Source organism: Daphnia pulicaria, chromosome 7, assembly GCF_021234035.1.
Source record: "Daphnia pulicaria isolate SC F1-1A chromosome 7, SC_F0-13Bv2, whole genome shotgun sequence".
NCBI lineage: Eukaryota > Metazoa > Arthropoda > Branchiopoda > Diplostraca > Daphniidae > Daphnia > Daphnia pulicaria.
This window is the reverse complement of record NC_060919.1, coordinates 13959957-13980456: the sequence shown is the minus strand read 5'-3', so window position 1 is coordinate 13980456 and position 20500 is coordinate 13959957. Positions and strand designations below refer to the sequence as shown.

General features: G+C 39.3%; 7 protein-coding genes and 1 long non-coding RNA gene across 12 annotated transcripts; 5 read left to right on the top strand and 3 right to left on the bottom strand.

Moving 5' to 3' along the window:
- Positions 1-784: 784 nt before the first annotated feature.
- LOC124350573 (signal recognition particle subunit SRP72-like) lies at positions 785-3624 on the top strand. The gene is made up of 11 exons (XM_046801341.1): positions 785-928; positions 998-1115; positions 1173-1310; positions 1368-1485; positions 1558-1748; positions 1810-2086; positions 2155-2511; positions 2615-2767; positions 2833-2987; positions 3050-3304; positions 3374-3624. Exons 1-11 carry the CDS (start codon positions 823-825, stop codon positions 3516-3518), a joined length of 2013 nt encoding a protein of 670 aa, XP_046657297.1. The 5' UTR covers positions 785-822; the 3' UTR covers positions 3519-3624.
- A 78-nt stretch (positions 3625-3702) lies between these two features.
- Positions 3703-6154, top strand: LOC124350639 (tubulin-specific chaperone cofactor E-like protein). The gene is made up of 7 exons (XM_046801430.1): positions 3703-4226; positions 4301-4479; positions 4552-4795; positions 4921-5208; positions 5281-5435; positions 5506-5660; positions 5723-6154. Exons 1-7 carry the CDS (start codon positions 3990-3992, stop codon positions 5875-5877), a joined length of 1413 nt encoding a protein of 470 aa, XP_046657386.1. The 5' UTR covers positions 3703-3989; the 3' UTR covers positions 5878-6154.
- Positions 6155-6252: 98 nt separating this feature from the next.
- On the top strand, positions 6253-8538 carry LOC124350646 (serine beta-lactamase-like protein LACTB, mitochondrial). 2 transcript variants are annotated; one of them, XM_046801438.1, is made up of 7 exons: positions 6253-6395; positions 6455-6723; positions 6791-6893; positions 6949-7036; positions 7099-7351; positions 7420-7585; positions 7648-8538. In XM_046801438.1, exons 2-7 carry the CDS (start codon positions 6474-6476, stop codon positions 8132-8134), a joined length of 1347 nt encoding a protein of 448 aa, XP_046657394.1. In that variant the 5' UTR covers positions 6253-6395; positions 6455-6473; the 3' UTR covers positions 8135-8538. The 2 variants fall into 2 exon arrangements, with proteins under 2 accessions (XP_046657394.1, XP_046657395.1); XM_046801439.1 differs by having other exon boundaries at positions 6255-6385.
- On the bottom strand, positions 8313-10130 carry LOC124350690. Of its 3 annotated transcripts, none has more exons than XM_046801496.1 (6): positions 9822-10130; positions 9428-9743; positions 9249-9363; positions 8779-9149; positions 8607-8715; positions 8313-8527 (listed from the first exon to the last, which is right to left on the bottom strand). In XM_046801496.1, exons 2-6 carry the CDS (start codon positions 9727-9729, stop codon positions 8315-8317), a joined length of 1110 nt encoding a protein of 369 aa, XP_046657452.1. In that variant the 5' UTR covers positions 9730-9743; positions 9822-10130; the 3' UTR covers positions 8313-8314. The 3 variants fall into 3 exon arrangements, with proteins under 3 accessions (XP_046657452.1, XP_046657453.1, XP_046657454.1); XM_046801497.1 differs by having other exon boundaries at positions 9881-10130; XM_046801498.1 differs by having other exon boundaries at positions 9949-10130.
- Positions 10131-10252: 122 nt separating this feature from the next.
- On the bottom strand, positions 10253-10838 carry LOC124350821 (macrophage migration inhibitory factor-like). Its single transcript, XM_046801652.1, has 2 exons — positions 10645-10838; positions 10253-10569 (listed from the first exon to the last, which is right to left on the bottom strand). The coding sequence occupies exons 1-2, from the start codon at positions 10750-10752 to the stop codon at positions 10318-10320; spliced, it is 360 nt and encodes a 119-aa protein (XP_046657608.1). The 5' UTR covers positions 10753-10838; the 3' UTR covers positions 10253-10317.
- Positions 10839-11052: 214 nt separating this feature from the next.
- On the top strand, positions 11053-12307 carry LOC124350808 (cysteine-rich hydrophobic domain-containing protein 2-like). Its single transcript, XM_046801638.1, has 4 exons — positions 11053-11368; positions 11473-11683; positions 11747-11863; positions 11931-12307. The coding sequence occupies exons 1-4, from the start codon at positions 11211-11213 to the stop codon at positions 11979-11981; spliced, it is 537 nt and encodes a 178-aa protein (XP_046657594.1). The 5' UTR covers positions 11053-11210; the 3' UTR covers positions 11982-12307.
- On the bottom strand, positions 12235-17976 carry LOC124350540 (transient receptor potential protein-like). 2 transcript variants are annotated; one of them, XM_046801295.1, is made up of 19 exons: positions 17888-17976; positions 17746-17819; positions 17567-17685; positions 16553-16793; positions 16340-16482; positions 16076-16277; positions 15825-15998; positions 15512-15746; positions 15299-15451; positions 15081-15226; positions 14744-14850; positions 14538-14671; positions 14332-14455; positions 14074-14269; positions 13855-14007; positions 13723-13789; positions 13507-13662; positions 12715-13416; positions 12235-12666 (listed from the first exon to the last, which is right to left on the bottom strand). In XM_046801295.1, the coding sequence occupies exons 1-19, from the start codon at positions 17889-17891 to the stop codon at positions 12431-12433; spliced, it is 3366 nt and encodes a 1121-aa protein (XP_046657251.1). In that variant the 5' UTR covers positions 17892-17976; the 3' UTR covers positions 12235-12430. The 2 variants fall into 2 exon arrangements, with proteins under 2 accessions (XP_046657251.1, XP_046657250.1); XM_046801294.1 differs by having other exon boundaries at positions 12235-13416.
- Positions 14614-19096, top strand: LOC124350877. Its single transcript, XR_006921227.1, has 3 exons — positions 14614-14689; positions 17504-17703; positions 17867-19096. It is a non-coding gene; the product is annotated as an uncharacterized LOC124350877 (long non-coding RNA).
- Positions 19097-20500: the final 1404 nt, after the last annotated feature.

Here is a 20500-nt window from a genome sequence, read left to right as displayed (position 1 = left end):
GCCAGTAGCCTGTTCTTGACACAAATACAGTTTTCTAGTTAGTGAAACTTAACTATTTTAATTTTGCCGCATAGAATGGCATATATCGTGGTATAGAATGTGATACAATTATGACATGAATTCGAGTTTACATCATTCCGCAATTGCCATCGCAATTTGTACGTGTAATGATGACATATATTCTGGATTTTCACTAGTTAAATTACGATGGTTCAGTGCTCGGTTGTGGATGACTAAAGTTATTATACTCTGGACATCTGCCGATCATGCAATGATTTCAATCCCAGCATGCCATGATCATGGCAGTGTAATCGACCATGATGATTGAAAAGGCATGAAGCACTGATCTTATAATCTGTAATTAACCACTAATGGTTTATAATAATAAGACAAAGTTATTGCAGTGGCTAGTTAACAAGTATGCAGCTGGAAACTATTTATGTGTACCTGCGGAATTACAATACCGCATTGCACCAAGTGATGTATTATTGCTTTGTGCACATTGTTCATTTATCTACAGTTAAATATCCGGTATTAGTTAACAGGAAAAAAGAAAATTATGCCAGCTTATTTTAAACAGTATATTTATATTTCAATCGGGTCTGGTCTCACATATTTTTGCAGGCAAGGGTGCATGACCAAGTTGACGAGTACGAGATAAACGTAAAAAAAGGTCATTGATTTATCATACTTGAAGCAGAATAATATTATAATGTAAAATTAATTATTTAACTATTTAATTAATTATTGGATAACTCTATTTGTAGACCTCATAATCTGAGAAAACCAGAACAATATTTGGCAACGTTCTGACACGTAAAAATGGCTGTCCCGAAAACAGATGTTAATTTGACAGCTCTCTACTCAGAATTAAACAAATTCGGTAAAAATGGAGATTACAGCCGTGCAATCAAAGTTGCCAAGAAAAGTAAGCATTGTGAATAAATAATGGATTTCCATTTTATTAAAGAAAATTATCTAAATTCACTTTGAGTAGTCTTGCAAGAGGCCCCAGATGAAGTGAATGCACAGAATTGCTTGGTTGTGTGCTACATTCAAGAGTCGGATTTTAAGAATGGATTGTCTACAATCAACAAGAATGCTGCTCTTTCAGAGTAATTTTATTGATATTTGATTAACTTTTCATTGATAAAAATCGTGTTGTCCTTTAGCTCTATGACATTTGAGAAAGCCTACTGCCTGTATCGCTTAAACAGAACTCAGGAATCACTTGCTGTGCTTAACAAGGAGAACAACCCTGAAGCGAAGCATAAGGAACTGAAAGCTCAGGTTTTGTACCGCATGGAAAGGTATTTAAAGTGATTTTATTCATCAGTTTAGAGATTAATAATAATAATAAATTTTAGGTTTGTGGAATGTCTTGAATTGTACAAAGATTTAATCAAGAACACTCAGGATGACTATGAGGCAGAACGTGAAACAAACTTGTCTGCTGTTGTTGCTTCTCTTAGTCTTGAAGGAACAGTAAGATATCATTGATTTTTTTTTTTCAATGAAGTAATTTAAGATTTTTAATGTAATTTTATTATTAAATAGAAAACAAGCCTACCCATGTCAAGAGATGACAGCTACGAGTTATCTTACAACGAATCTATTCGTTTGCTTGGTGAAGGTAAAAACGCTGAAGCTGAGGCCCAGTTACGTAAAGCTGAAACTCTTTGTAGAAAAAGCCTAGAAGAAGATGGAGCTACTGAAGAAGAAATTGAAGACGAATTAGCTCTTATACGGTAAGCATTTGATGGAATTTACTTTTACAGCCAGTTTCATTATGATCTTTTTCTATTTCAGAGTTCAGTTGGGCTATGCAACTCAACTTCAGGGTCGTACATCAGAGTCGCAGCAAATGTATCAGATGGTGCTTAAGCAAAAACCCAGCGACGTAGCACTGTCCGCCATCGCTTCCAACAATAGCGCTGTGATTAACGGTGCACAGAACATCTTTGACTCTCGCCGAAAACTGAAAATGACTCGCTCCACGGTCGAAGAAAATGAAGCCAAATTCACGACAAGGCAAAAACAGGCTCTTGCTGTTAACCAATGTCTCTTCTTGGGAGCAACATCTCAGGTAAAAATCAATCCTTTTTTTTATTTAAGAAGTGCATTATTTTTATTTGTTTTTTTCTTCAATGATAGGCTGAACAGTGCCGGAAGGCCATTGAAGAACTGAAGAAGGATTACCCCGAAGGAATTATCGAAGTGTTGTTGCTACAAGCGACCTTGGAATTTAAAGCCAATCGTTTGGAAGAAGCTTTAGCGACTTTAGCTTCTTCAAAACCCGATTCTGCTCTGACAGCCGGATTGGCGGCTTTGCAGTTGCTCTTAGAAAAACGCGAATTCGATCGAGCTATCACCCATCTTGAACAGCTGTTGAAACAACACTTTCGTCTCGGACTTCTGGGGAGCTTGGTGTCACTTCATAGTGCTCGCGGACAACGTGATAAGGCTATATCTTTGGTCAACGAGGCCCTCGATAAATTTAACAAAACAAAGGTTCGTTTCTGTGTTTTTTATTAATCAAGGCAACACAAGACATTTATTAAAGAAGATAGTGAAGGACTTAATCTCAATAACTAAATCCCACTTGTTGTCTTAGGCTGACAATCAGGTTAAGTTATTGCGCCAAGCCGCAGCTTTTCATTTGAAAGGTGGTGAGCCAGAGAAAGCCGCTGCATGCCTGGAGCAGCTTTGGAAACTGGATTCAAATGACACGGCTACCTTAGCTCGACTTGTACTCCTCTATTCGCAGGTATTTTTCACTCTTGTATTAGAATCGGTGATTCAAAGTATTTAACCCCAAATTCCTGAAAACAGTTTGATCCAGCAACAGCCCAGAAGAAAAGCCAACAACTGCCGCCTCTTGCATTAGATGCGGGTGTTGGCGCTCTCGATGTTGATGCCTTAGAATCAGCTACGTGGGCTCTTGGATTGAAACATGCTCGTAAAGGACCCCCAACTGGTGGACCTACGTAATATTTTGTTCATGTCATATTTTTTCTATTATTTACACTCTATTCCTTTTCTATTACAGATCACCTGGATCAATTGGTTCTAAGAAGTTGGACGAGAAGGCGTTGGCTAAGAAGAAACTTAAGAAGCGCAAGAAGCTCCCCAAGCGTTATGATCCTAAGGTGACACCCGATCCGGAGCGTTGGTTACCTCGCCGTGAAAGATCCACGTATCGCCCGAAGAAACAGAGGGATCGCCGGTACCGTGATGCCCGACCAGATGTTGGCAAAGGAACTCAGGGTAGTTCCGCTGCTATGCAGGAAGCTGAAAATAAATTGTAAGTTATTTGAAAGTCACTTACCCGTAACATTCTACTAATTCTTTCATTGCTTATCAAATCGTGCAGTGACATGTCCAACGTAAAAGCGTCGGCTAAACCTGCCGCAGCTGCAGCATCCAGCCCAACAACCAAGTCCATACCGGCTGCAACTTCACAGAGATCGAAACCAGGACAAGGGCAAAAGAAAAAGAAGCGAAGTGGAAAGTTTTGAATCAACATTTTTTTCGATGGACGTTTCACAACTTTTTGATACATTAACGTGTATTATACAAGCTGAAACCTGTCTCACATTAATAAAAAGGGAAATTTCCATGGTATTTTTGGTTGTTTTCATACCTGCATGCTAGATGGCGTTGTGAATTGCATCGTGCTTCTGTTTACTGTTATTGTCGTCAGCTGGCTGGTTTCTTGTGTTGTTTTTTTTCTTTGTTAGAAATTCGTATGTTCGTAGTATAGCGAGTTCCAACGAAGCAAAGGCCTGAGGTAACCTCTAAGAAGGAATCTAACTATAGCTGCCAAGATTTTGTGTGCCTCTTTTGCTAAATTCGTAAATAGGCCTCCATTGACCTAGAATTTGTCTCTTTGGTGCTATACTGTTGAGTGGAATTCTAGCGTTTTATGCAATACTTAATCAATCGAATTCAACAGTTTTGGTTAGCCAGGCTATTTATGCTAGAAAAAAATGCGTTCAATTACGCAAGCAGTTAGCGAGAAATATTCTGATGATGACGAGGATACGTCGGGGTCAGGATTCATTTTGTTTGTTCCAAGATCTTCACCAAGAAAAAGATTACCCAGCACATTGATTCTCGATCATTGTGAAATTGATTCCGTGGGAGATGAACAATCTTTGAGCTCTATGTGCCATGAAGTCAACGAGCTTGACCTTGCTCATAACCAAATTTCCAAGTGGACAGAGGTAACTTCCAGTATTAAAATTTAATTACTTATATACAGTCTTCCTTTAAATTAATGGTATTTTGTATTCTACAGATTAATAAATTGATTAGCTGTCTTCCTAAGCTGAGTTTTCTCAACTTGAGTTATAATGCCTTGGGAAGTGTTAATGTGAATGCACCTGAAAGTTCATACCCATCTCTGAAGAGGCTGGTGTTAAACCGTGTTGGGATTCAATGGAGTGATCTTGTTCCCTACCTGATTCTCATCCCTAAGTATAAAGTGATCACTGTTGAGTTCAAATTGACAAATTGTAATCTACAGTTTCATTTTTTGTTCAACAATAGTTTGGAGGAACTACATCTGAGCTTTAATCAGATTGAAATTTCGGTTGAAGAAGAAGATAATGGAAAAACAATCAGTGAAATTTTTCCGAAAATAACAACTTTACATTTTGATGGAAATCGAGTTGAAAATCGCGACCACCTGCTATGGCTATCATTAAAATTTCCGTCATTGACTTCTTTGGTTTTATGCGACTGTCCCTTGTGGACTTTAAGATGGAATTCTCCAGCAGCCCGAAAAGCACAGGTAAGTACAAAATAAGGGAGCTTGGTAAAAAATATATTACCTCATCATTGTTATCCCGAATAGTAATGTCACATCAGACACGGGATCCCATTCTAAAAGCTAACGAATTTGTTGTATTTCGACAGGGTACAAGTATGTCCGGAAGTTCTTTCCCATCATCCAGCGGTAGTGCTGATTCTTCATCTATGGCTTCGTGTTCTGGTGATGGAAAGACAAGTCCGTGTTGCGTTCCTTTCCTCGATCACGATTGCAGTGATCATGCAAAAGAAAACTTCGACGAATCTTCTATGTTCCCCCACTTGCGATCCATCAGTCTAAACAACAGCATGTTTGATTGCTGGGAAGAAATTGGTCAGCTTCGCATTTGGCCATCTTTGGCCGAACTTCGCATGCAGTCTTGTCCACTTTTTCGGGTATCTAATATCTTATTTTCAAATAATTATATCACTTTGTAATTTTCTATATTCCTTTCGTTTCATGTATAGAAACTGACCGAGCACGAGCGACGTGAATTGACGATTGCGCGCCTCCCTAATTTGCGTCGGTTGAACGGTGGCGGTGATATTAGCGCAAAAGAACGCGAAGAAGCCGAACGCAATTTTCTTCGTCGATTTCATGACTGCGAAGTGAAGCCAGCAAGGTTTTTCTTTATCGCATAATTTTCCGATCCGCTTAACATATACTATAATCTGGTTCCTTTATGCAATAAGGTATCACGAGTTGCTAGAAATTCACGGTCACGTGGCCCCGTTTGCTGAAGTGAAACTAGCTCCACCGAAAGTAGCCAATGTTTGGGTAAGGTTTGGAGAGCAGCGCTGGAACGAAAAAAGCCTATCATTATACATGACTATGAAAGAACTAAGAGGTAACACATTTCGCTACTCACTCGTGTTTTTCGCGTTCTTAATATCGGTTGAACTCTTTCAGAAAAATTCAGCTTCACAGTCGGTCTTCCCGCGTCAAAACTGCGGCTCTGGCACATTGATATCCATCCCATGCTTATGCGTTTTCCTGCAAAAAGATTGTACAGTTACAACTTGAAAGATGGCGACGAAATCCTGATCGATGAGAAATTATGTTGATTTTTACTCTTTGTTTTGTCGTTCAACGTAAATTGGTTGTGGATCAAGCTGTGAAGTGATTTTTCTCATTGTTAGTTGGTAGCTTAATTTGGGGGAAGTAATTAGTTAATACCGGAAATCAGATGTATTCCTATCGTATTGGTGAAATCATAGTAGTGATATAACACGCATCGAAGTAGCCTAAACTTGTCCGAATATTTGTAATTTGAGAACGCGCATGCCGACGAACGCATACCGATTTTTAGTTTAGTAAATAAATTCACGATCGTTCAAGTTATCACATTTTCTTATTTATGTAACGTGTAACAACACATAATTCAAAAATTACTAGATTTCTGCCGCAATTTCCTGATTTCTGAGACAGTTAACTTTTTGGTTGATAGATGTCGCTGGTTTCGAGTGGAGTTTGAACGATGAACCTCCGTCAGTTTTCTTTGTTGTTGTAGCCTGTTAAGCACTAAAAAAGCATAGGAATTTCATGTTTCGCATAAATTTCTCATTTCAATAGGCAAGGCTTGGTAATTCATCTATTAAATTTTTGTTGAGTACTTAGTGTTTATTTTGTTTCTATTTTTAGCGTTTTGAAACTACAGAAAATGGCAGGGCGGATTGTTAAAGTTTCGTTGGCTACTGCTGCCACTTTGGTCGCTTCAGCGTTTGGTTCTACCATATATCTAGAAAGTGCAAAAAAGAACGAATGTTTCACTCTCAGTAAACCTCAAGGTATTACATTGAACGAAGCTGTTGAGGTTGCAGACAAGTTGTGTGAACAGGTCAAGAATGAATCTGGAATTCCTGGATTAGTTGTCAGTGTTAGTATTGATGGTATCCCTGCTTACCAGAGAGGTTGGATGAAAATATATAATTCTGTTTATGTTATTATTAATCTTCTCTCGTCATTTTTCTATAACAGGATTTGGTTATGCTGATGTTGAGAATCATATTCCATGCCAAAGCAATACTGTAATGCGAATAGCTAGCATTAGCAAGTCTATGACTATGGCTGTGGTTGCAAAGTAAGTCACATTGATTCTAAAATTTTGATGATGGTAACATGTCATTTTTACAAAGGTTATGGCAAGAAGGGTACCTTTCCTTTGATAAACCTGTCCAAGATTATGTACCTGAATTCCCAGAAAAACGTTTTGATGGTGAAAAGGTGAAAATTTATTTTATGCTACACACAAATGTTTTCATGTAATCTTTATATATTCTTTGTAGGTAGAAATCACTTTGAGACATTTATTAAGTCACCTGTCTGGTATTCGTCATTACGAAAAGGTGCCTGCGCCAGCGTTAGTCGAAACCCTATCAGATCTCAGTGATGATCCTCATTCTTCCCCAAATAAAACTTCTGATACTGTAAAAGTGAAAAATGAGTTTGAAAATCAAGAATATTTATTGAACAGCTTCTTTGACAGTGTTTCAAAATCATTAGCCCTTTTCAAAGATGATGAACTCTTTAATAAACCCGGTAATTTACTATTATTCAAAGTTTTAATTTTAGAAACATATTACATATTTTATTCAAAATTTTTGAAGGCGATAAGTACCACTATACAACTCACGGATGGACACTAGTGAGTGCTGTCGTCGAGAGCGTCGCAAATAAATCTTTTCCTGCTTACATGAAAGACTTCTTTCGCGAAATGGGATTGAGGAATACATACTTGGACGAAAACAAAACCATCATCTACAACCGTGCAAAGTCATACAGTAATTCGTATTTTGGAAATGTATTTTAAAATAATGCAATTATTTTGTGAGTAGGTATTACATAAGAAACGGGAGGGGGCGATTAGAGAATGCTCCACAAGTCGACAATTCATACAAATGGGCGGGAGGAGGATTCCTGTCTACAAGCGACGATTTGGTAAAGTTCGGAAACGCAATGTTATACGCGTACCAAAATTCTAACGGCTTCCTGGACTGTGATACCGTTAAAATGATGTGGACACCTGTGTCCAATACCTATTTAGGGTGGGACAAGGACGGGCAGTACGGAATGGGTTGGGGCGTTATTTTGTCCCAGAACAACTATCCTTTCTGCAAATCAAGGCAGTTTTATGTTACACATACCGGAGCAGCCACTGGAGCTAGTTCCGCTTTACTCATATTGCCGCGCGTAGATGATGCCGCCGTCAGTGGCAAACCTGTCCGAGGTGTCGTAGTTGCTATGATTGCAAATCTTCAGAATGTCGGGCTCAACCAGACGGCATTAGAGATAGCAAAAGTGTTTGAACAAGTTTCCGATTAAAAATCGTGTTTAAAAAACCAAATATCACTTGAACTATCGCCCCCTTTAGAAACGGACATTGGCAAGTTTTCTCGAAGTAATATTTTCATGCATGGCATGGACACTAGAAAATATTGTAATTATAGGAATTATATAATTATATCGTAATTTCATAGGAAAAGGAAAGACAAAATTGTTTTATCAAAAATAAGCAGTGTTTATGTCATTATGAATCAACATTCGACTGGGAGGTACACCCAAGAATTTTTCAATGTGTTCACCCAACTGCACCTTTAAATTAGCGTTATCACTATCCCCTAGTTTTCCAACACCTCTTAGACGGGCGATAGCACACGGTCCTTTTTCTCCTCCCCAGAGCATCAATCGCTCTGGAACAACTGTCACTATAGAGCACTTTACATTTTGACAAAGAAAAAAATTACATTAATTACCAGGTCTATTCCTGAAAGTAACTAACAAATTTTATACTTACATTTTCGGGTTTGTCCAGCATTTTTGAAAGTAGCGCGGAGGTTTCGTCTAAAAAATCACTTGGAACCGAGCTCTTTGAAATGTTTGTGGTAATTTTCAAATGCGGCATCCTGTTAGTTATTAGATGTAAAAATTAATTCAATTGACCACAATTTATGACTAATATTACTAACTTTGCGATTTCTGGAACCATAATTATTTCCGGCTCAATTTCGATGATTTCAGTTTGAGATGCTGGATTCGTTGAATCCATGTTTGATGATGTTTCATTTGTTAGCAAGTCCTTGTGAAGATGGTTCAAATGATACTTCAGGGTAGTGGTGCTGGCTGCTGACAATGAGGCTTGGCAAAATTCACAAGTAGCCATGTTTCCTTCTTTGCGAAAATGTTGCCATACCCATGAAACCTTTTCTCTATGCTTCTTTGTTTTATTCCTGTTGGACGATACGGCACTGCTATAGTCTTTTGATGAAGGGCTATGTTTTTTCCGACGGTTTTCGATATTGCCAGCTTCGTCATCTTGTATCAATTGGACTACACGGATCTAAATAAAAATATATAGATTTTATTCGCTTTTAATGATCTGGAAGACAATCGTGTTAACTAAGTTAACACTTACAAAATGTAAGTTAACTTAACTTACATTTGATGAAGGTTTACCCAGCATTTTGGAAATCAGGGCTGTGGTTTCTTTGAGAAAATGTTTAGGTAAAGGTGGATTCTTGGTTACATTTACTGAATTCTTCAAAGGTGACTTGCTATAGATATACAAATCCAATCTTTAAAATGTTAACAACTTAAGAGAAATTTTATCAGTTTTACCTAGGAATTGATACAACCTGAATTCTAGGTTTTGGTTGATTCAAATTTGGTTCTCCTTCAGCTATCAAGTCTTTGTGTAGATGATTCAAGTGATATTTCAAAGTTGTAGTGCTGGCTGTTGATAAAGAGGCTTCACAGAATTGACAGATAGCAAAATTTCCTTCTTCTATAAAATATTGCCACACCCAAGAAACTTTTTCTCTGTGCTTTCTTCCTTTTTTTCTGGGTGGCCCGTCAGAAGAAGCATCTTCTTTGGAAGGGCTTTCTTCATTTCCACTATGACCAGCACCTTGATAAGCCATGTATCCTTTACAGTCTGAAGAATAAGTAAGAGAAAGTTTTAGAAATCAAAACAAAAAAACAATTTCATTCAAAGATAATTGAAAATGTTTACTAAACTAAGAGCAGAACTACAGAGGTTGTTTAAGGTTCTTGTTAATACTTGCAAGTTACCAAAAAGCTAGTGCTCAATTCAACTTCATTAATGCGTCAAAAATTCCGCCGTGGGTAATTAGGCCTACCAGGTAATAGCCAATTAGCCAATTTCTATTCTCACAGTTTACTCCAGGAAGACTTGTCCGTGAAATAACGTATTTACATTACAGTACAAAAATAAGACTATTTTGACAATTAAATTTTCGTCTGCTCTTAACAAATTGCCATGTTGTCGACTTGTCGTTCGTCGGTCCTTCTTTCTCATCTCATTAGACAAATTATGAAAAAAAAGCTTCCTTTGTTGTTTTACTTTGATTAATAGCCTACCTACTGTATTTTCTGGGAGAACAACCTTGAAAGAAAAACAAGCATCCTAGAACAAATGAATGCATAATTTTTTTGGGTAAATTTTTTATTTCTTATATTAGATATCAATGACAGCTGTGAATAAACTATCAACCAAGAATATCATGGAAGGTTGTTTTATCATATCCAAGATCAGCAGTTTTAACATCTTGGTATTCAATGTACATGTGATTAGGAGCTACACCTAAATGCTTCTCAACATGTTCACCAAGGATTTTTGAATAGCTTTTATTTTCATTGACTCCAAGTTTTCCAATACTCATTAGATGAGCAATGGCACATGGTCCCTCTTCTCCTCCCCAAATCATCATCTGGTCTGGAACAACTGTCACTACACAGTACTAAAATCAAAAAATAAAATGTCTTGCTCTGTCTTTAAACAAATTTGTAAGAATATGTTTTGATGTTATACTTACACTTTCAGGTTTACCCAGCATTTTAGCAATCAATGCAGAAGTCTCTTTTAAAAAATTACTTGGGATTGAACTTTTTGAAACATTGGTCGTGATTTTTAAGTGTGGCATTTTCCGTTAAAATTAAACGATTTGATGTTAGGTAATCAATCAAATCACGAATAACCCCAAGTTAAAAGAGTAGTCTGCTAGGAAAACTTTCAAGAAATATAGTAGATTGATGTGACCGCTGCTAGATGGCGTGCAAGTTCTTTGTTTTCCCGTATTAAATTAAATTAAAAATCAAAATAACTCGTAAAATAGATAGAAATTACACTTATATGAATGTGTACTAAATATAGATTATTTGTGCTATGTTAAAAAAATTGATCTTGTAAAAAATGTTTTTTTTTAGTGTCTCCCATCCCCCAAAATAATAGTTTATGGATATGGTTATGGACTTATGGTGTAAAGAATGAAAGTTGAAATCAGCTGTTTACTTGTTTAGTAGAACAGGATGAACTACTGCTGTGGAGTGTATTTACGAGTCTGATTTGTTTGAATGTATTTGAGTCGAATGTATATCAATAATGGCCAATGCAGAAGACCTGAACGCGATTTCGACTCTACATGAAGACGTTTATCATGGAATTCATTCAGACAATGGAGAATGGGTCGATTTGCTCACACATCATAGAGAACCTGTTCGAGATCCGGTTGCTATTCGAGGTGCTGGGAATGTTACTGTGTAAGTGAAATCTGTCTCCGACATATTTTAGAAGTCGTCCGAGATGAGTAAAAAGTAAAAACTACCTGAAATTTAATTATCTGTTATTGCCTATTTTCATACAGGTTTGGACTTAGTAATCGTTTTGACACAGAATTCCCATCTGCCCTGACAGGCAAGGTCGCTCCTGAAGAGTTCAGCGAAACACTTCAGAGAATAAATTCTGTCTTGAAAAAAACTCTTCCAGTGAATGTTAAGTGGTTGTTTTGTGGGTGTATATGTTGTTGCTGTACTTTGGGTTGTTCACTTTGGCCTGTAGTTTGCCTCAGTAAAAGGGTAATGAGTGTAAAGGTTTCATTGACATTCCACTTGTGCTAACAATTTCTTTTCTTTCATTAGACAAGGCATGCACTTGAGAAACTTCTTGACTGGGAAAATAGCCACTTGTACAGTAAGTTGGGATTACATTGGAGGCTATCTAAACAAAGATGTGACAGTTCAGCCATGGTGGAATATGTAAGAAATGGAAAAAGTTTTCACTTCTTTAGTTGTTGGTATAATACTTGCAATGTTTGTTATTCAGGTGCTATTGGTCGAATTTGTACCTCGACTTCAGATTCATCGTCCCGATTAACAGGAAATGGAAACTCAAGGAAAATTGCGCACAATTTTGACTGCTCATTGTTGGATGTCGTTTCTTATTCTTCATCATCGGCCAGAATTGTCTGTTATAAATGGTCTTTCTTACGCTTGTACTTTTCCTCCAAAAGGGTTTATTTGTCAGTATGACAACTTTAAGATCTCTCTGCTTAAATGTTGAACGACTCCCTAATCATGTAAACGTCTTTGTGTAAGTAAAACAAAAAAAAAACCCCAAAAAGAAGGAATTCGGAGCTTGCTATTGCGTGTATATTTAGAATGTGTTGCGGGCAATAAACATGTCATTTATGGAGAAAACTACAGGATGGATTAACCAACTGGCAAGGCATAGCAGCGAAAAGAATCAGAACCAGTAAGTTTTCTTTCTTAAGTTAAAAGTGTCAAAATCTACTCTAGAAAAATTTAGACTTGATTTTAATCCATTTAAAACCATCCTTCTTTCAGTGTTGTAGGACGAGACGAAGGACGAGACGCAGCAGGTCGTGGTGAGGGTGAAGGTGAACGCCCTCTCTCATCTGGGCGTGAAGAAGCACTTATTGGTTGGAGCGTGGTTGGTGTAGGAGTAGGGGCAGGAGATGGTGGGGCTGCTGCCACAGTCCCCGAGACTGTGGGTATGGGTGTAGGTGAAGGAGTTGGCGCTGGAGTAGCTGCTTTAGGAGTCGGAGTAGGCACTGATGCAGGCACTGGCGTAGGCGCTGGAGTCGGAACTGGAGTTGTAGGTGCAGGAGTAGGCGCAGGAGTGGGTGCCTTAGGAGTTGGAGTCGGAGTGGGTGGTACTGGAGTAACTGATTCGTTCTCTTCCAGATGAACGATGGTATCCAAATTTGAGTTTGTTTTCGGTTCTGCTGATCCTTCAATTCCGGCAGCGATCAGTTTGTTCTTCATATCCGGATCGGATGCCAATTTCTTCAAGGAGACGGTACTCTTTTTCAATTTCTTTTCCATCTTTCTGTCCTCTTTGCTGCCTGTTTGTTTGTTTTCATCAATGACGCCCAGCGTATTGCGCTTGAACTTGGCGTAGGCCACTCGGGTGGCAGGCGTGTACTCCTTAAGGCGAGGATTGTATTCCGCGATACGTTCAGGATCCATGGACAAGAGATTTTCCCTTTCTGATTCGATAATCGAACGACGGAGAGACTGTTGCGACCATCTTTGATTACTTTGGGCTCTGGATCCGATAGGATTCCTCCGAATCGACGCTTTGCTGGCTGCCATGGCGTTCCATTCGTTTCGTTTCTTCATCTTGGAGCTACTGCGAGATGCCATGACTTTAGCAATTTTGCCAAAGACATCCACGGGTCCCTTGTCTGCCGAGGCGTTCGCAATCACGGAGCTGATCAAATCTTCCACCATACCAATCTGGAAGCCCTTCTTCAGACGACGCTCACGAAGTCTTCCCTTCTTACCGGCTGCGTGAGTAATCCAATCAATATAATATCGTTAGAGTAAAGAAATGGGAAAATAATAATGAAACAATTTTAAATAAAAATGGCAGGTACCCGCGTTGCCGGCCTTCTCAGCGTCGCCACACTTCATTCCGTTATTGCGGAGGATGTCGAGCAACTCGAAACGGAAGGACGAAATGTCTTGTTTGATTTCATTGACGTCGTCTTCGGTAACGCCCATTTCTTCGCTCTTCTTTTGCTCGGCCGTAACTGTAAATATTTCAACATTTAATTAACTTTTTTTTGCAGATTTTGAAGGTGATTCATTACCATAGCGCCTAACCAAAAGTCGCATCACCTCCATGTGTCTGATTTCGGCCTTGTGTTGATTCTTTTCCTACGTACAGGTAATACGTAAAAAAGTGTACAACTTCAGATAGATTTTCTTATGATTCTTGGTACCTTAGTTGCTTCGGTTTGTTTTTTCTTGCACACGTTAAACATGGATTTCGGCGTCGGCATGATGTTGAAAGGCGGCGGAACAGTGGCGCCATCGTCAAAATAGCTGAGCCAAAGTTTGGAACGAGCGAATTTCCATTCGGTATCACTCCTCTCCTATTAAATTTAAGTTTGATTTGAAATTTTGTTATTATTTATTTTTTTTAGGAGATTTTGTCTTACGGCGATTGCGGCGTAAGAGTTGGACATCATGGCAATCAACATGTTGAGGAGGACGATAATGTTGATCATGGAATACGATCCGAACATGAGCAAGCCCCAGAAGCGCGTGAAACCTTTGATGCCTTGAAGTTCGAATGATTGCAAATCGACAAGACCGAAGCTGGCCCAAAACAGAGATTGCGACGTCTCGAACAAACTGTCAAACAGAAACTCATTAAAGGTCACGGTTTTAATTTTTCTTTTATAAAAGTAAATTACTTTGAAAATCGGCGCCAAAAGAAACAAGCTTCTTCTTCGTTTTCCCAATCAGGACCTCCGTTAGGCAAGCAGAAACATTTTTTCCTGGTCAAATCGGCGTAGTACCACATCAGTTGATTCAAACCTAAATAATATTTTCAAATGTAATATTTCAAATGGAATTTTAGCTCATTAATTTGAAATTAATTTCCCGTTTCTTTGGTTACCGCATCCAAAGGCGACAAGGACCAACATGTAGATGAAGAAAAACTTGATGATGTCGATAATAATTCGGCCGAGAGAGATTTGCAGCGGACCCAGATGCGGAGAGATGGAGAACACGTGTACCGTCTTCAGATAACTGGAAATAATGGCAAAGGTGAATAAGATTAGAATTGCCTTTTTTGTGGGGGGGTTCAATAATTTTGGGCACCTGAAAATCATTGCGGCGCCAAACATTCCCTCGCTTAGTAACATCGGGTCGAACGTACTCCATTCCTCTCGCGGATACCAAGGATTCAGTCCATCCCATTGTTCTCTCTACGTAGTATCCCCAGATAATTAGATTACTCATACGTACACGACAACTTTATTCTCTCTCTATCTCTCTCTCTCGGTGCGGTGTGTAATCTTAAAACACTATTTTTGAGGCTTCGCTCAGACGTCAGTCAGTCGAAACAGGAAATTGATTTTTCTTTTCTCTTTCCGAGTTGTAATTATTTGATTTTTTCCAACACTCACCGTAAAGTTCACTTGCTTCGTCTCTTTACCTGAACGATGAACCAGGCGACACCTCGTAAAAATATCCAAGCCAGGAAGAAGCTGTTTGAAGTGAAATCAATCAAGTTCCATAAATCCGTGATGTATTCCATTAGACCGTCGGACCATAATGAATGAACTTCCGCCCAGATGTGCCCTGTTTGTCAAAGAAGGAAATTTTTTCAGTTGCAGATGTTGCTGATTCTTAGAATCGCAGAGTCATTCGAACCGAATATGTATAACATGATGAAGAGTTCTATAGGTCCTGGTATGGATCCCCTTTCGCGACGTTTCCAATCTTCCATGATCTCCTGCATCCATTCAGTGCCAAACCATTCAATGAGGAGGTATTCAACGCGTTGAGAAGCCAGTCCGAGTAGAGCTAAATAATGGGGAATCAGCTAATAATTGCTAGTCGTAAGTCAAATTGAAGGCGCATTACAGAGAAAGAAGAGATACGAGGCCGAATGACAAATGAATTTGACGAAAGGTTTCTTGATGAATTTCCCCTTTTCCGACGTTGGCGCTATCATGTAGAGCATCGAGTAAATGGGGAACTTGGCTGCGATTTTCAACGTCTCGACGATCTGGCCAATGGCCGAGCGGCGACGAAATCCCGGCAAACCTTGGTACCAAATAGCTCCCAGCAATTGTTGCACGTTTGCGTGAGCCACAAACTTTAAAACGGGTTAGGTTAGATTTTGGGTTTTGAAAAAGATTTGTTAGACGATTATAATTAGCCTGATAATGCTCACATCTTTTTGGGTGTACTTGATGGCCAATTCGAGTCGGTTAAGAGTTTGACGGTCGCCGGGCTCCCAAACTTCTTCAGAGTCATGAGAATAGTTGAGTAGCGTCTCCAATTCGTATGAACTTCGGACATGGTCTAGCAAAGACGTCGCAAACTTCTGGCATTGTTCCTCCAGTTGCTGTCCTCGTCAAATTATGGAAATATTTATTAATCTGCTACTAATTTAACTGTTGTCTATTATAGTTAGGCCCATACCTTGTAGTCGACGGTGAACTCGGATTCAATGATGGACATGCGGTGCAATTCGTTGCTCAACTCGAAAGCAGTCAAGACGGGATCCTTGCTGGACAGGGCGATAAGAGATGGCGAAGCTAGTGCACGGTAGGCATTGATCCTAGAGCGGGAATGACGCAGAGAATCGGCCTTGCTGGAAGCAATGCACTCATCGCAGCCGCACCTGTTCAATCACAGTCGATTCATTAATTAGTATTGATCCTGATTGTTTTTCCTTGTAATTACCGGACGTCATGGGGCATAGGTAAGGCAGCGCCACGATCCAGAAGGAGTTTCAGGATCTCGTAGTTGTTCCGGTGAGCCGCCAGAATGAGTGGAGTGATGTCGGGCGTAAAAGTGGCATTTTCGCTGTCCAGCGTTTCCCAGCTCTAGAAGAAAAAACAGAAAAAGAGAAATCCTTTTTGCTCTTTCAGCGATTATAGAAATGTCTAGACGTACGTAAGGAGTGCCATCCTTGTGGTTTTTTTCTTCCCATTCGAGGAGTAACTCGACGGCCTCGACGTAATCCTCGCTGATGGCGTGCAGGAGCCCGTCAGACACTTTAATGCCACCTTCGAGCAGGACTTCAAGCAGCTCGTAGCTCTCGTTTTCGATGGCGATAACGAGCGACGTACGACCCAGCGGATCCGTGCAGTTCAGGTTCAAATCGTTTGGGCGATCCTTGTAGTCTTCTATCAAGCTGTAGAATTTTGTCAAATTATTTGTTCCAATTTTAAAGGGCTCCTCTAACCAAAATTCGGTGCTATGCAGATGTAGGATTCACTTAATCCCTTAAGATATAGGATATATGACCTTCGCCATGTCTTGAACAAATAGGACAATGCGCTTTCAGTGTCACGTTCTGCAGATGCAATACCTTTTCTCCTTTTTTTTGTGTTAGGGTCAATAGCGACAAGAGCAAATAACAAACTGGACGTCAGGGGGTTTTGACTGTTTCTTATACTGATATTCTAGGAATGGCTGTTTTTCATCCGCTGAAAAGTTGACGGAGAAAAAGGAGTTGATGCATGAAGGAGATTTTCAAAAAAGGAGAGAAAAAAAATAGGGAACTCTATTGAAAGAAATCTGTTTCCTGCTGGATCTGATGATTCGATTTTCCGCGTGCCTTTGCACGCGGAAAAAAAAGGAAGAAAAAAGTTGGGTTTCTTTTCTTTTTTGGGTCCCTGCAGTAGTATTTATGTAGACACTAGGAAAAGCGCTCCTTGTTGAGTCTTACTCGGAAGTCCTCGAGCTTAAATATGTGGGAGGGGAGAAGGGTGGACAAGTTTTCTCCTTGGGAGAGGGGCTTTAGCTGTGAATAAGGATATGGAACCGTATGGAACTGGCAAATCGGTCGGGCGTGTGACTGACTAAACATTGAGTTGAAATCGGATTCTTGTTGGTTCGCAGCTAGCACTTGAGTTTGAGGTCGGAATTGGCCATTTGGCAAGGAAATGGAATTTTGGGACCAACCTGCGGACTCCGTTGAAATCACCGCGCTCGACCAGCAGCAAATATCGTTTCTCTTCGTTTTTCAGGATCGACTCGACGGGCGGGCCCATTACAAACTGCGGATCTTCTTTGATACTTATCTGTCGCATGGTCACAAGGTCAGTTTCGTCATTTTTTAAAATTAAAGTTATGTCATTTACCAGGCTCTGTTGCGAGTCTCGGGAGATGAGACCCTCCCGAGAATCCGATTTCTTTTTTCCTTCCATTCTTTTCGCTGCGCCGGAATAGATTCAACTTTCTAAATTATTTAAACATTCACAGGTAATAAAAGGCGATACTTACACATGATGATGGCCTACCATCCAGGATCGGACGGACTCGTTGGATTGTCCGAGCGGCCAGCTGGCGTGCCGGGCTACTGAAGGCTCTGCAAAACTCGTCCACATACTTCCTCGTTTTTCGGTGGAATCATTCGGCTATTTTCGACTAACTAATCTTGTTAGGCGTCAGCTCTATCTACACACACAACATACTCTCCTGTGTGTTAGTTTTAGAATTTTGCCATTCTTCTTTGTCCCGATGTTTCACTTAAAAGGATTACTCTCTATGGTGGTGGCTTCTATCAGAACACGTATAGATATTCCCGGCTGCCCTTCAAAAACAGTGGCCCCTCTCAATCTGCTGTCCGGCTATATTTTTGTCCTTCCTATATGTACATCGTTTGATTTATCACGATCGAAATTATTGATGTATTCGTCCATTTTGGTATCTTTTCCGGGGAAATCTGGAAAAGGGGGGGCACAGTTATGCGCTTATAAAATGCTGCTGCTTTGTTTTGTTATTATTATTATTTTTTCTTTTATATGTACTTCCTTCTTCTCATGTCGTTCGTGATCGATTTTATATCAGTTACACCCGGTGGGGTATATGTATATAGTAGCCTATAGGAGATGGCTCCTCCATGTCAAGGCTTATTCTTTTTGAGTAGATCCATCCACGACATGGTTATACGGCTGAGAATGATGAGACGAATTTGTATGCGGTTTGGAAGGGTGGAGTAACTCGAGTATCTGCATGGACACATCACAGCGAAACCTACATGTATACAGGCGGGCTGTGGGCCGGCCTATCAATTCACGTTCGCCGACCGTGACGGAACGTGAAGCTACATATAGTCTGGAGTAGTAATAATAGTCTGCATCGCCGCTGATCACGTCTATAGCCTATACATATGAACTATTTTGCCGCTCTCTTTTGTGGCTGCTGCTACCGCACAACAAAAAGAAGGGACCTAATATCGATCCATCGCCCGGCTCGCCTTTCTATTTTCAGGATATCCACTCACTTGCTGTACAGTACAGTTACATCCTCTACATACATGCGTCCATGTAAATTTCTCTTGTCGCTGATATTTGTGATAAATTTACCGAGACATTCAGAACGTTTCACGCACGGATCGTCCAGTTTCTCCCAAGGCCGGAAGGGAGAAAGTTTATTTATACTGACAATTAAGTATTTAAATGCATTTAAATGTGTGGAAGGAGTTGAATAAACATATCATAATGATCATGATCCACATTACTTTGTTTTTCTTGGCTCGATTCGATGGTTTTTTTTATTCCTTTCTGGACGACATCGATTGGTTTTGGCCAATTTCATGAACCATACTGACATTTTTTTCATTTTTTCCTGTTGTTGCTAGCTTGCTACTTAATTATGTCGGAGATTTGACTTTAGAAAAATGAACAAAGTCCGCAAGGCAATAGTACATCAATTGGTGGTATAGGAATTTTTGTAATTCCGTAAATGCATATTAATAGTTCCCGTGTACTGATCGTTACCTAGCCATTGAAATTACTTTCCCGGTATATTATAACTAAATTGATTTTGATTCAAGTAGTTTGGACTATGTCTATCATGCAATCATGACCCATCCTTATTTGGAACATCTGCGAGTGTTTCAATCACCCGAGATTGAAATATCTTGCCAGTTCACCACAGCCTCAACTGAGGATAGAACTTCCATCTTCCGGAGGTGTAAGATTGATGATATTCATTCATGTTGAAATAAAACAATCTGTTGCCTCCTTATATATTATTACCGTCAAAAGTGTATTGACTTGTTAACTAGCCTTTTAATGCGTTTATCTATGTGCACATACGGAACTATGAAATTTTTATTGCACAAATGGATGGACTAATCCGTTGTAGACATTGTTCCTTTTTCTATTTATACATTTTTAGGACATGTTACTAGCAGCAACAGGAAAAATCCAAATTATGTCAGCTTCAAATCTGAACCAAAAAGACCTCGGTATCCTTGACAAAGCCAATAACATACTGGCATATAACAACTGGCACATAATTTACATTTTTTCCTTTTACTGCTATTAACTTATACTATAGATTACATTAGATAAATGAACAGTGTTCATTTAACAATTGTACATGAGTTAGTGAAATTGTGTTTTCATATGTCCAAGTAAGCATTGACAGTTACCACATGCACATTTATTATATAGCTAATGCAAATCCCTTACCGGATTGCTATTAACATAGAGAATTTAATTTGCAAAATTTATAATTTACTTCTCAGTGCTTGTCGTGCAGCCATGCGGGTGCATGTGTCATCCTGATTGAAATCATGATGTATTTCGTTGGATCATAGGAATCGTATGATTCTTAACGGAGCACAAGATTCGGATCAGATCCGACATTAGTCATGCCGACCAAACACTACATATTAAATTATAAAATTCATGATGTCTTAAGGGATATTACTAAGAAATGTGCAGTTGCTTCATAGCTAGATTGCACACTGTAGGTATCACATGCACCTGCGGAATTACGAAAAACTGAATTACATCAATTGATGTAATAATATGTAGAATACATTGTTCATTTTTCAATTTATACATCTCTGGGACATGTTAATAGCAGCAACAGGAAAAATGC